We start from the raw sequence: 15825 nt of genomic DNA, 5'->3' as shown, positions 1-15825 counted from the left end.
CCACAGTTGTCACTTTCTGTTTCTTTGCAGCAGTTTTATTTTTATTGGCTAATTCCTTCTTTCAGTTATCAATTTTTGTAAAAATGTTACATGAGTGTATTATCCCTGGAAGAAAAGGAGACAGCACAGCTGCACACTCTGCTGTCTGTGCATGAACTGAATAACATGCTCTGGGACCAGAGACAGACCTCAAAAGTAATTATAGACACTGATCACGATGTTCTGTTATCACATAGTCACTTGTAGACTGAAGAGTTAGCAGTAAAGTCTGTGTTTTATGTAATAATAATTAAAATACTTGAGTAATATATAATCAATGTTATATATAGGTATTATACAGTTAATGTATTGGTGACTGAAATTTGAATCATGTTATACAGAATTAATGTAATTGAACTGTACTATAGTAAGTGAAAATCATGCATTTCAAGACTACAGGACATGGACTGCCTGTACTCTTTGAGTGCACGAGATGCTGCGTTGTTGTCTCTTATTTCATTCTGTTTAGTTGTTGTGCTGAATTATAAAGTCCTTTAAAATGTGTTTAAAGAGGAACAATAATAAGCCAAATATCAAAACAACTGGTGGAATAAAGATTCTTCTGACCATATTCTCATATAGTAAAGAAAGCAATTTCTCCTCCTTATGAAGACTATGTTATTAGTATAAATGTTGGTTAGGAAGGGGGTTGACTTTTCTCACCATAGTATTGGATCATACTTTCCCCAGAGAAATTCATAGTAATTTATGCATATATATGCATTCGTGTGTGCCAAGTTGCTTCAGCTGTGTCTGACTCTTTTCAACCCCATGGACTGTAGCCTGCCAGGCTTCTCTGTCCATGGGATTCTCCAAGCAAGAATACTGGAGTAGGTTGCCATGCCCTCCTTCAGGGGATCTTCCAGACCCAGGGATTGAACCCACATCTCTTGCCTCTTCTTCCTTGGCAGGCGGGTTCTTTACCACTAGCACCACCTGGGAAGCCCCATACATATATGTAACACTGCAGTTTATGTTGTATATAATATATAATTCCTAGCATAATATCTAACAGTCTTTATTTGCAAATGATTTGTAGTTGCTGAATGCTTTGTTGTAACTCAGGATTTGAATGTGTCTATAGGGTTCCCTGGTGGCTCAGTGGTAACAAATCCTCCTGCCAGTGCAAGAGACACAAGAGACATGAGTTCGATACCTGAGTGAGAAGATCCCCTGGGGAAGGAAATGGCAACCCACTCAAGTATTCTTGTCTGGGAAATTCCGTGGACAGCGTAGCTTGGTGGGCTACAATCCATGAGGTCACAAAAGTCAGACACGACTTAGCATCTAAACAACAAACATTTAAAACTATGGAGTAATTCCAATTCTGATTCCTTTCCTGTGGATTTTTGAGCAGTCAGCTATCACTGTGTCTCTCTTCAACTCTTACAGAGTTTTCAAATTCCAGTTTATGACCATTTGTATTATTATCATTACAAATGGGTATTTTTACCTAAGGAAGTCACAATAATACTTACGTTGCTTTTCAGTTTACAAAATGATTTTTCCAAACATGCCCTGGTTTGAAAATTACTCACATGTACTCTGAGCTGTAATACTTTTACCACTGAGTTCTAGAAATCATTTCTAATATAAGTATGTTTTTGAAGGCTGTTTCTTCATTTAGGTCGGTCAACTAAGCCATTAGGTTTTGTTTTCCACCTGAATAAGATCATTCTTACGGTACAGCTTTGAAGTTAGGGTTTTTTGGGGTTTTTAGTTGTTACTGTTGCTGTTTGCAGAGACCTTACAGATAATACTTTGTCTTTATTTAAAGCTTTATCTATGAAACTTCAAATCTGTCATCTGACATATTAACAGCTCCTCCCAACTTTATGTCACCTGCACATATGACATTTAATTTGGTCATAGTAGATAATCAAAAGGTTTAAAACTTGTGGGCCAATCAAACCATGAGACTTATAAGAAGAGGGAAAGGCACAATAATAACTGTACTGTGGTTTGTATTATAGGTTTTAAATAGGTTTGAATGTGGTTTTTCAGTATTGGATGAGTTGTTTCTATCATACCTGTCTCCTGATGGATTGGTTTCTAGAAATAATTTTGTCATGTCCGCCTCTCAGTCATTACCCCATGAACAGCAGCAGACCAGGCTTCCCTGTCCTTCACCATTTCCCCATGCTTGCTCAAAGTCAAGCTATCAGTGATGTCATCAAGCCATCTCAACCTTTGTCGTTTGCTTCTCCTCCTACCTTCAGTCTTTCCCATCATCAGGGTCTTTTCTAATGAGTCAGCTCTTTGCATCAGGTGGCCAAAGTATTGGAGCTTCAGCTTCAGCATCAGTCCTTCCAATGAATATTCAGAACTGATCTCTTTTAGGATGGATTGGTTGGACCTCCTTGCAGTCCAAGGGACTCTCAAGAGTCTTCTCCAACATCACAGTTCAAAAGCATCAATTCTTTGGTGTTCAGCCTTCTTTATGGTCCAGCTCTCACATCCATACATAACTACTGGAAAAATCGTAGCTTTGACTAGACGGACCTTTGTTGGCAAAGTGATGTCTCTGCTTTTTAATATGCTATCTAGGTTTGTCATAGCTTTTCTTCCAAGGAGAAAGCATCTTTTTATTTTGTGGCTGCAGTCAACATCTGCAGTGATTTTGGAGCCCCCAAAAATAAAGCCTGTCACTGTTTCCACTGTTTCCCCATCTATTTGCCATGAAGTGATGGGACCAGATGCCATGATCTTAATTTTTTGAATGTTGAGTTTTCAGCCAGCTTTTTCACTCTTCTCTTTCACCTTCATAAAGAGGCTCTTTAGTTGCTCTTCACTTTCTACCATAAGAGTAATGTTATCTGCATATTTGAGATTATTGATATTTCTCCTAGCAGTCTTGATTCCAGCTTGTTCTTCATCCATCCTGACATTTCACATGATGTACTCTGCATATAAGTTAAATAAGTGGAGTACTCCTTTCCCGATTTGGAACCAGTCTGTTGTTCCATGTCGTGTTCTAACTGTTGCTTCTTGACTTGCATACAAGTTTTGCAGGAAGCAGGTAAGGTAGTATGGTATTTCTATCTCTTTAAAGAATGTTCCACAGTTTGTTGTGATCCATATAGTCAAAGTCCTTAGTGTAGTCAATGAAGCAGAAGTAGAGTTTTTCTGGCATTATCTTGCTTTTTCTATGATCCAGTGGATATTGCCAATTTGATCTCTGGTTCCTCTGCCTTTTCTAAATCTAGCTTGAACATCTGGAAGGTCTCGGTTCACATAATGCTGAAGCCTGGCTTGGAGAATTTTGAACATTACTTTGCTAGCTTGTGAAATGAGTGCAACTGTGTAGTAGTTTGAACTTTCCTTGGCTTGCCATTCTTTGGGGTTGGACGGAAATCTGACCTTTTCCAGTCCTGTGGCCACTGCTGAGTTTTCCAAATATGCTGGCATATTGAGTGCAGCACTTTGACAGCATCATCTTTTAGGATTTACAATAGCTCAGCTGCAATTCCATCCACATTTGTTTGTAGTGATGCTTCCTAATGCCCACTTGACTTGACACCCAGAGATGTCTGGCTCTGGGTGACTGATCACAGGATCATGGTTATCTGGGTCATTACGATCTCTTTTGTGATGTTCTTCTGTGTATTCTTGCCACCTCTTCTTAATATCCTCTGCTTCTGTTAGGTCCATTCCATTTCTGTCCTTTATTGTTTCATCTTTGTATGAAATGTTCCCTTGGTATCTCTAATTTTCTTGAAGAAATCTATGGTCTTTCCCATTCTGTTCTCTTCCTCTATTTCCATTGTTCTCTTAGGAATTCTTCTTTATCTGTCCTTTCTGTTTTTAGAACTCTGCATTCAAGTGGATAAATCTTTCCTTTTCTCCTTTGCCTTTTGCTTTTCTTCTTTTCTCGGTTATTTGTAAGGCCTGTTTAGACAGCCATTTTGCCGTTTGCATTTCTTTTTCTTGGAGATAGGTTTTATGGCCACCTCCTTTACAATGTCACAAACCTCCATCCATATTACTTCAGGCACTCTATCAGATCTAATCTGGAGTCTATTTGTCATTTCCACTGTATAATTGTAAAGGATTTGATTTAGATCATACCTGAATGGCTTCATGGTTTTCCCTGCTTTCTTTAGTTTAAGTCTGAATTTTGCAATAAGGAGTTCATGATCTGAGTCATTGACAGCTCCCGGTCTTGTTTTTGCTAACTGTATAGAGCTTCTCCATCTTCCACCACAAAGAATGTAATCAGTCTGATTTCAATATTGACCACGTGGTGATGTCCATGTGCAGAGTTATCTCTTGTGTTGTTGGAAGAGGGTATTTGCTATGACCAGTGCATTTGCTTGGCAAAACTCTATTAGCCTTTGCCCTGCTTCATTTTATACTCCACAGCCAAACTTGCTTGTAACTCCAGGTATCTCATCATGACTTCCTACTTTTGCATTCCAGTCCCCTATGATGAAAAGGACATCTTTTTTTGGTGTTAGGTCTAGAAGGTCTTGTAGTTCTTCATAGAACCATTCAACTTCAGCTTCTTTGGCATTAGTGATTGAGGCATAGACTTGAATTACTGTGATATTGAATGGTTTGCCTTGGAAATGAATAGAGATCATTCTGTCTATTTTGAGATTGCACCCAGGTACTGCATTTTGGACTCTCTTTTCGATTATGAGGGCTACTCCATTTCTTCTAAGGGATTCTTGCCCACAGTAGTAGATACAGTGATCATCTGAATTAAATTCACCCATTCCAGTCCATTTTAGTTCACTGTTTCCTAAGATGTCAGTGTTCACTCTGCCATCTCCTGTTTGACCACTTCCAATTTGCCTTGATTCATGGACCTAACATTCCAAGTTCCTATGGAATGTTGTTTTCTTTACTTTCACCACTAGACAACATCCACAACTGGGCATTGTTTCTGCTTTGGCTCTGCCTCTTCCTTCCTTCAGGAGCTATTTCTCTGGTCTTCAGCAGCCTATTGGTTCATCTTTCATTGATTCATGAAAGAGTTCGTCTTTCAGTGTCATATCTTTCTACCTTTTCATACCGTTCATGGGTTTCTCAAGGCAAGAATGCTGAAGTGGTATGCCATTCCCTTCTCCAGTGGGCCACGTTTTGTCAGAACTGTCCACTATGATCCGTCCATCTTGGGTTGGCCTACACGGCATGGCTCATAGTTTCATTAAGTTAGACAAGATTGCAATCCATGTGATCAGTTTGGTTAGTTTTCTGAGATGGTGGTTTTAATTCTGTCTGCCCTCTGATGGATAAGAATAAGAGACTTGATGTAATGGTTTCACATAAAATAATTAGCCATGTTAGTTTCCATATTGTCACCTTATTTAATTTTGTAATCATTAAACATTTGTTTCTTTTTATTTCTTTGACTATTGATCTCACAGTACTTGTTAGAAGAAATACAAGTGATGTCATCTAGATTTAGGCATAATGATTTTAGACTTGATTTTAGTCTAATTTTAAATGTGGGTTTCAAACACAATGTTATTTATGTACCCTTTCTTCCTGCTATAGGATAAGCTGACAAGTTTTCAGCAGCTGACCAAGCATCTTCATGTTACGAATGAGAACGTAGAAATGGTAAGTAAAAATATCCATTTAGTGCACTTATTACATAAATTAGAAATTGTCACTATAAGTAGTCGTATTTTCACTAAGGTAAATCAACAAGATAAAAAACTTGAAATTAAAATAGGCCCTACTCTTTTCTTTTTATCTGTCTTTTCTTTTGCATTCAGTAGCGTAACATGGGAGTTTACAGTAGGTTCTAGAGATCTAAAACTAACATCTATCTGAAATATATTCTAATCTGAAAATGCTCCTAGGGTTCTTGGTAAGATCTCCTGAGAGTAATCTAGACTGTGAGTGCCTCAAGAGTAGGTTTCACTCTTTATTCTTAGTATTTCTTCTAGAATATGGTTAGGTATCAACTAAGAATGGTAGAGCTGCTAGACCAAGGAGTAGCCCAAATGCTTAAAAACAGCAGGACACTGAGGACCACTTGGTAGTGCATTGACCACCCATCACCTGAATTGCTATACCTAAATTTCCCTTTAATTTTTCCTAAAAGAAATATAATTAGCCTTCCCAGTTCTGCTCTTTAACCCCTACACACACACTTTTCTTTTTTTGTTGTTATTGTTTTTTTTTTGTTTTCCTTCTTGGAATTTTATTTTACCTGATTGTTGAGTAATAGGATTATGACATCTCAGATAATTCCACTCTTTCCTTTCTTCATTTTGCTTAGTTACCCTGCTAATCCTTGTTAGTTCCTAATGTCTTTGTCTAAGAGTGGAGTTGTGCCATTAAAAGTAAGTTTATCCAATCAATTTTATCTACTTTAAAACATTTCTCCTTTAACCATGTAAAAAATACTAAATTTCTCCCTATGTTAATATTTATGTTAATATTGGAAATTTCTAATCACTTATTTTAATAATGTGCTTCTTAGAGTTTTAAAATAGTATTGAAGTGCTCCAAAATAAAATGATGACTGATTTCCTTAATTAAGAAGTCTTGTTTCTACATGACATTAAATAATTTAACCTAACGTCACAATTGCTTATTCTTTCTTTCAGTATTTCCTAAAATTGTGCTATTACATAATCCTTTGGAATTTTATACCACAGTGCCCATATTTTATTATATTTAACCCTATATTATTCTGATGAAAGTCATAGAAAACTATGTAAATATTTATAGGACATACTTAAAAAATTTCTAGTGAGTGAGTAAAGTTCACTCAGTCATGTCTGACTCTGCAACCCCATGGAATTCTCCAGGTCAGAATGCTGGAGTGGGTAACCATTCCCTTCTCCAGGGGATCTTCCCAACCCAGGGATCAAACACAGGTCTCCTGCATTTCAGGCAGATTTTTTACCATCTGAGCCACCAGGGAAGCCCCCCCTCCCATTCCAAAAAAGAAAAAAATTGTAAGGTGTTCATAATAACAGGCCAGAACTAAGAATGATTAACTATGGATATAATAAAAGAGATACAGAAATGAAAGTTGGATGAAGCATTTATGTTATAAAGAACAAAGAAAAGACTATTCTGTGGTTTAAAAGTTTGTCTTAATACATCACACATTAAGGTTTAAAGAAGACTCTGGAGGTCTTGCTCAGTTGTGTCTGACTCTTCGCGACCCCGTGGAGGGTAGCCTACCAGGCTCCGCCGTCCATGGGATTTTCCAGGCAAGAATACTGGAGTGGGCTGCCATTTCCTTCTCCAGGGGATCTTCCCAACCCAGGGATTGAACCCGGGTCTCCTGCGTTGCAGACAGACGCTTTACCATCTGAGCCACCAGGGAAGCCCAAAGAAGACTCTACTAAATGTAAATGTTAAGTGATTATAAAGATTTTGTAAATCTCAAGAGCACTCAGAGTATGGTCATAGAAGCAAATTTGAGTCAAAATCAAATAATTTCCATTAAAAAATTTTTCCGATTATATGAATAAACTCTAAAATGAATAGATTCCTATATATGTACAGAAAGTTGATGAGTATATAACAGTGAATAAAATCTTTTACAACCAGTGTACTTTAATAATAGGCAGAATGTAAAATGCCCTGAACTAAATGGTACCTAAAAATATGTTTATATTTATTTATTACTATAAATACAATAAGAGTTTATGTTTCCTACAGATTGTCTTTACTGAAAGCATATTTTTCTTGAGGTTTATTCATCTCTGTAAAGTAACCCCAAAATATTTGTCAATTGCCTACTAAGTTCCTTCCACTGTCATGGGTTCTCTAGTTGAAGGGAAATGTGCATCTGTTCACAGAGCCCCTGTCTAACTGGTAGGATAGGAATGACACTGGAAATAATCGGTGATTGAAAGGAAGACTTCCAGGGTCCTTTATGACTCTCCAAATTCTATATTATTGATATAGTACATAATTTACTTTGTGATCACAAACATGTAACGTCATAAAGCCATATTCAGATGCAATTGTTGAGTTCTTACTAGGCTTGCTAGCAGGTTATGTGTGATTGTTCCCTATATTAGCTTCTTAAAATTCACAATTCTAATGTATACTTCTGCTAATTACTCTACATAATCTACCTTTAAGGTGCTCACATAGAGTAAAAAACACAAGCATTAATTATGCCAATTCAAAGACTATATATCTTATAGTAAAACATTAATGGTACATTACAAACGTTATAAAGGAATTCAGAAATATGAATCAGTTTGGGCTGAGTCATTGAGATAGCTTCACAGGAGAATTTGAATTGATATTAAAGATCATCTAGTCCCTCAAATGATATAGGCATCCTTCTATTAAACGCTTTTCCGTTTAGATGATCCTCTAGTCACTGCTTTTAATATCCCTTCCTTGTAAGAGATCGTGTCATTTCCCCCAGAGCCTGTTCCTTTGAATGCTAATTATTAGAAAGCTAAAATCTTTCTACCAGATTTCCTCCCACCAATGTATGATTTTATCTTTTGGAATAACATAGAACAAAATCATTTCATTTTCAAGTCAACCTTTCAGTTATTTGCATATAATCATATGTCTTGCATAGCTTATGTCCTATGCCACATCCACTTTTCTGTTTGAACTATTTAATTTACCTACCTCTCATTATTCTATCCTTGTTTCTCTGTATGCCTTGATGGTGTCTTAAATTGTGGCCTGTGAATTAAATACTAAATTCTGTACTGGAGTTGTCTACTTCCCAAGGTAAAGATGTAGTCCTCAGGCTCTCTTTCATGTCTTAATTAGGAATTGATTCACTCCTCAAAGGTATAACTACTTAGAATGTACTGAATCATGTGCAAGATGCTAGCAGTTCTGGGTGAAACTGGTCTTCAAAAATAGGCTCATGTTGTAGCAAGGAATATTAAACTTTAAATTCAGTACTTAAACGTGCTGCAGTGTGCATTATGAAAGTATATATAAAGTTTTATCAAAATGCAAAAAGGAAACAGTTTTGCCTTAAGAGCGAGTGGACCATATGGGGTATGCAGTGCTGAATGCTGGCAGAATGAGGACATCCCAAGAAGAGGGATATTACAAAAGTGGATTTAAAATATGATATATGGGAGGGGGGATCGGGATGGGGAGCACATGTAAATCCATGGCTGATTCATGTCAATGTATGGCAAAAACCACTACAATATTGTAAAGTAATTAACCTCCAACTAATAAAAATAAATGAAAAAAAATATGATATACAAAAGTGTATTTAAAATATGAAGTCCATGAAATTGTGTAGAATATGAAAAAAGCTCAATGAAAACTGCTTCAGGGACTTTAGTTGGAGAGAGGTGTGAATGATCTGTTAAAATGGAAAGAGATTGAAAACAAGACTATCGGTTAGAAAGTAATAATAATTTATATGACGTTGCCTTTAAGGCATATAGTTAATGGTAATGATAAGGAATTTGTACCATCATGGTATTACCAGCACTTATGGAAGATAATCAGTTCCCTTAGAAAAAGAGTTTTTCTACACTTGGAAAGCTGTTTCATATCTTACTTTAGCATTAGCAGACCTTGAGGAAAGCGTCCCAAAGTATGTAATTTATTTGGGCAGTAATACCAGGAAAAACCAGTAGGAGAGTAGAGAAATAAGACCAGGAAGGGAGAAGAAGGCAGCCAATAAAGGATTTTTATTAGTCAAGCAAGTTAACCCTGTGCGTAACTGAAACTTAATCCCACTAATGAACTCTGGAAGCCAGTTTAGAAACAGGCTCAGAGTTATTCTACCATAGGGCATGGGAGTTTGGGATTTTTACCTACCAATTTCCTTCATTCATTGTTGTTGGGCTCTTATGGAACAGGCTGGGGACATGAATTCTACACCACCTGTAGTCATCTACATAGAAAAAGACTACACGGAAAGACTTTGCTCTTTAGGTGAGCAAAGGAGGCTTCGAAGGCCGGAAAAAATCAGAAGGTGCAGAAATGTAAATACAGGTAGTTTGAAATAAAGCAGGTGTCTGCTGAAATAGGGAAGGCAAGGAAAGAGGGCTAGAGCTATATTTTATCATTAAAAAATCTAATCATTATCATGAGTGTACACACCCAGTAGTTAGTCTGACATAGAGTTTTAAATGTTCTAATACTAAATGTTTCTTTTTTTTTTTTCTTGTGGCAGACTAATCAACATTTTCTGAAAACAGTAACTGAACAAAGTGCGGAAATCGAGCAGCTCCGAAAACAACTTAGGTATTGTCAAAAATAATTTTTGTTAAAATAATAATAATTATTATTATATAACATTATATATATTATATATAATATATACATATACATATATATATATACATATACAATATATGTCATATATATAATGTACATTTTAAGTCATAAAACTTAAAATTCAGAAACTGATTCACAGGGGATTTTGCTCTTTGACACAGTCATCATAAATTTCACTTAACTGTAATGTAAACTTGTCTACATTTAATATAAAGCATGCTTAGCCACTCAGTTGTGTGTACATATATATATACATATACATATATATACACATATATAATAATATATATGTTATTATTATATAACATTATATATATATAACATATATATGTTATAAATTATATAACATATAATTTCTTCAGTGAAAGTGATGATTTCATAGTTCTTTCCATGAAGAACGGGAAAGGTTTCTTTCCCTTCCCTTTTAAATTTCTGTCAGTTACTTCTTATGTGCATGGCCTTTTGAGTCTGAAGAGAACTGAAATCAAGACTATTAGTCAGGAGGCAATTATAATACGTATATGTGAAAGGATGTCCCATGATGGCAAATCCAGTGCTTATAGAAAAAAAATCAGTCCTCTTAAAAATTTGTTTCTACACATATTTTTCTTTGAATTCCCTCATAAGCAGACCCGAAGAGTTTCAAAGTGTGTATGTTATTTAGAGGTAATGCCAGTGAACGGCAGTAGAGAAGTAGGAAAGTGAGACCGGGGAGGGGAGGAGAAAGCAGCTAGTAAGGGGTTTTTAAAAATCACTCAGCTTAGTACTGTACATATATTACGACCCAGTGGTTTAATAGTTGTTGCATTAATAGACTTCAGAGGATAAACTCCAAATGACCAAAAAAAAAAACATTTTTTCACTTTTCATTCCCCTTAGTCATATAAGGTTCTGTACTATGATGCTGTCATATAGAAATATCTTTAAATTGTAATGCATATTTATATTTTACAAGAAACACATTGTTATTGTTTGTTAAATGAACCTTGCTATTTATTTTGTTTTTCCTACCATCATGTATTTTGCCCTGCAAATACATTAATTGGGTTTTTTAAAGGAAGACTTACTTCACAAAGTTTTATATACCACTCTTTATATTTTTATTTTATTAACTTCATGAACTTTTAAAATTTAATTTAGTAAGTGTACCTTCTTTCTCCCTAGACAGTTTTACTTGTGGGCTTTTATTTAATTCTTATTTCTTTCAGTGTTAATGATTTTGCAATTTAAAATAGTAATGATTTATTTAATTGCAATATCGTCTTCCTCTTTTTTTTTCAAAATGAAAGTAGTTTTTTAAATTATAAAAGTAATGTAAATCCATTATAAAAATGCTTTGGATACTATGGAAACATCAAATTGCAATAAAATTCTGACAGGAGGTTAATACAGACTCCACAGGTTAAGAGCATAGTCCCCAGTGTGACTGCAGTGAACTCAGACACCAGCCACAAGTTCAGGGGTCCCCAGGCCACTCACACCTCTGGTCAATTGAATGCAAATATGTTGGTGTTCCCGCTAAACCCCCAGGGTTGATAGTTCTCAAAAATGGCTCAGAGAACTTAGGAAAGCACCATACTTGTGATTAACATTTTATTACAAAGGACATAAATCAGAACCAGCCAAAAGAAGAGACTTTTGGGTAAGATCTAGACAGATCCCAAAAGCAGAGCTTCGTGTCCTCTCCCAGTAGAATCAGTGTGTTTCACCCTCCTGGGACATCAGTGTGTTTACCAACCAGGAGTCTCACCTAAGCCTCAGTGTCCTAAGTTTTAACTGAGGTTTTATTATGCACATATGCTTTATATCAGGTTTTCCTGATGGCTCAGCAGGTGAAGAATCTGCCTGCAATCCAGGAGACACAGTTCGATCCCTGAGTCAGGAAGATCCCCTGGAGGAGGGCATGGCAACCCACTCCAGTATTCTTTCCTGGAGAATCACATGGACACAGGAGCCTGGTGGGCTACAGTGCAAAGGGTCACAGAGTTGGACACAACTGAGTGGCTAAGCATGCTTTATCTTAAATGTAGACAAGTTTACATTACAGTTAAGTGAAATTTATGATGACTGCGTCAAAGTGCAAAATCCCCTGTGAATCAGTTTCCGAATTTTAAGTTTTATGACTAATTGAATGAATCATTGAACACTTGATTGAACTTAATCTCCAGATCTCCTTCCCTTCCTAAGGGTCAAAGCTCCAACTCTGTAATTACATGGTTGGTCTTTCTAGTGGAACTCCTCCCATCCTGAAACTCTCTAGGGGCCTACCATGAATCAGTTCATTAGCATGAACTCAGGGGTAGTCTCAAGTAAAGACATTGCCTTTACTTGGGAAGTTAAGGGTTTATGTGCCCCATCCTAGAAGCTTAGACAAAGACCAGACAAAGGCATTATGCAACTCAAGTGGAAAATAAAAATCTCATAATTCCATTATTTAAAGGTAACTGTTATTAACTTCTTAAATGTATAACTTAGGTTTGTGTATTTAAATATTTTAGAAAAAAGGGGGAGTGGTATACACAACTAATAGCCTACTTTTTTAACTTATAGATAATATGAATATCATATCAATATTATCAACCATAACATTGTATAGTATATACTACTATGGGTGTGCTATATTTATTAGTTAAATTCTTAAGTTCACTTTCTGCTTTTACTCCTTTTTCATATTTAATAGAATATTTAGTAGCCTTTTTATAGGCTACCTATTCTTCAGACATTACAATTAGAGCAGTTTTAGAGCAGTAAATACATATAGTTAGTGTTAGATATTATTTATAGTGATTAAATAAAATTTTAATACTACTAAAGAAACTAAAGTGAATCTTACCCAATTTAGGCTGTTTAGAAGAAAGGCCAATTTGGTTGAATCTTTTGTTATATACATTTTTTAAAACATCTTTTTAAAATTGTTTTATCATAAAAACACTAGATACTAAAGCATAAACTGACAGAAACACAAGGCATGGTAGAGCAAATCCATAATGTTAGTAAAGATTTTAACACTGATAGAATCTTTATCTGTTAAGTATAAGTTAAATCTGATAAAGATTTAACTCTGATATAAAAGATGTGACTTATGTGATTAACAACTTGCTCTAACACACCTCTCTAAAACATTGAATCCATTCTTTCAGTAAATATTTAGCAAGCATCAGCTATGTGCCAGACTCTACACATGGGGTACATCAATGTACAATACAGCTAAAGACCTCTGTCTTTTTGGAACTTACATATAGCAGGATCAAGCAGACAATAAACACGATATCTTAGTATGTTAAGAGGCAATAAGTGTTAGAGAAGAACAAAGCAAAACAAAAAAATCTCCCTTTAATAAATTTTGCCAGGGATGTACTTCTTAATCAAAATTTAAACACAAGCCAAAAAGGTAAAAATTGATTTGTTTGAGTATGTTAAAATGTAAAATTTGTGTTATAAAAATTAATATAAGTCAAATGAAGACAATTGCAAAGCATGCCGCTGACAGTGCATTAGTGTTGAGCATACATTGCCTAAGCATAAATAAAAATAAATAAAAATCCATACACTATTGGGCAAAGGATATGAACAAACATTTCAAAAATACAGCAATCAGAAAAATGCAAGTTAATACTATGGAATATAACAGCAAGGTAAAAGATGATTACAGTATGATGCAATTCGTATACATTTCAAATGTTTTAAACAACAATGCATAGATTATGGACATGTGTGTTTTAGTTATATATGACATATTCATATATGTAAAATAATTTTAAAGTGTGTGTGTAATATATATACACATGTGTGTGTATACACACACATATATTGTGCATGTGTGCATACATGTACTATTAAAGAATAAAATAAAAACATGTCCAGAAATAGTATAGGGAAAAGGATAGTAAAATATGGTAATTGTATCCTGTGGAATACTGTTCATCATTTAGAAACGTATATTTACATGTAAAGATGTAGTAACAGAATCATAGGGTAGAGCTAGAAAACAAGATTATGTTAAGAAAGTAAAAATATGGATGTATGGCACAAAAATACATACATGCATATAATATATATTTTACCAGTATATGTATATATCCAGGGATGTGTCATATTTTAATATGAACCTACAAAGTGAAGGGGAATGAGAGAGATTGGTAATGAACAGGAAAATAAAAATAAACAAATAAGAGCAGATTTTTCACAGCTAATAGTCATGGGCAGATCATGGAGTCACAGAATGAATAGTGTGATTAACTCAACTCTGCATTCAAGGTTCAGAAAAGAGTGGAAGAATAAAAGAATATGAGGTTTATGATATCAGTAGGATGAATCAGGCTGTGGAAATTTTGGAAGGAAAATGAATAAGAAAATCGGTTCATAAAGAGCTACAATATGATTGTTGTTGTGTTAGTCACTCAGCCGTGTCTCAGTCTTTGCAACCCCATGGACTGTAGCCTGCCAGACTCCACTGTCCATGGAATTCTCCAGGCAAGAATACTGGAGTGGGTAGCCATTCCCTTCTCCAAGGGATCTTCCCCACCCCAGGGATTGAACCCAGGTTTCCTTCATTGCAGGCAGATTCTTTACCATCTGAGCCACCATATTAGGAAGCCCAGTATGATGATAATGTAAGACAGTTTCTGAGACTTCTGCTCAGTTTGATTTCTTCTATAAATTCAGGAAGTTAAGCTAAATGATTATTAAGATATCGTTAGCCATAAAATTTCATGATTCTTCTAATGCCCTTTAGCCCAATATCACCAAGTTCTGCCCATTTTCTCTACATTGAGTCTTTAGTTTAATTCTCTATATAGAGTCTTTAAAAACAGACTGGGCTTTTGATACTGGGCTAAAGGACATTGGAAGAATCAAGAAATTTTATGGCTAAAGTTATCTTAATAATCATTTAGCTCAACTTCCTGAATCTCTAGAAGAAACCAAACTGAACCAGAGTCTCAGAAATTGTCTCCCGGGGTTGCACAACAAATTCATAGAGAAGCCAAATTAGAACTTGTGTTTTGTAATTGCTCCTCTGGTGAGTTTCTAAACCTGACTCGAACAGCGTTCACAGCAGTAAGGAAGTCAAGAAAGAAAGTTGATCGTTAAAGAGTAATGAGTGGATATATTGTTTTTTGACAACTATGTTATTTGGTTTTTGGACATCTGAGTCTGAAGATTATAAATTGAGATTACAGATTAACAAAGCTAGTTTTGGTTTTCTAAAGCCTAAAGCATCTTAAGTGTTTAACTGTCCATGAGCAACTTTGCCATAATATTTACTGACAATATTACATAGCTTAACACTAAGCAATTCAGAGTTGTATACATAAAACTATGCTTGCTTTTCCTGCCACAGGCTTGAAAGAACAGAAGGATAAGCAGATGCTTCTTTTAGGGAAAAGGATGTTGCTTTCAAGTTTGACAGATTCTGAATGATGGGCATATTGATATTACCAGAATTTAGGTTTTGAGATGCCCTATATGTATATTATCTGTGCCAAAAATAACTACTTTAGAAACTCTTTAAATACTAGCTTTGTGTAAGTGTATACTTAAACTGAAAATTTGCTAGTTTCAGTTTGTTGTTTGATGTTAATG

At 35.4% G+C, this 15825-nt stretch overlaps 1 protein-coding gene across 3 annotated transcripts in view; it reads left to right on the top strand.

Annotated features, from left to right (window-relative positions):
• The window catches only part of SCLT1 (sodium channel and clathrin linker 1), a 232551-nt gene that overhangs the window by 82381 nt on the left and 134345 nt on the right, over positions 1-15825 (top strand). For all 3 annotated transcript variants that reach the window (XM_061142351.1, XM_061142350.1, XM_061142349.1), the window contains exons 8-9: positions 5542-5607; positions 10139-10209. In XM_061142351.1, coding sequence (XP_060998334.1) covers positions 5542-5607; positions 10139-10209 — 137 coding nt within the window. The remainder of the gene's footprint in view (positions 1-5541; positions 5608-10138; positions 10210-15825) is intronic.

This window comes from Dama dama, chromosome 5, assembly GCF_033118175.1.
Source record: "Dama dama isolate Ldn47 chromosome 5, ASM3311817v1, whole genome shotgun sequence".
In the NCBI taxonomy this organism is placed as follows: Eukaryota; Metazoa; Chordata; class Mammalia; order Artiodactyla; family Cervidae; genus Dama; species Dama dama.
The sequence above is the reverse complement of the archived record's forward strand: the minus strand, read 5'-3'. Positions and strand labels throughout refer to the sequence as shown.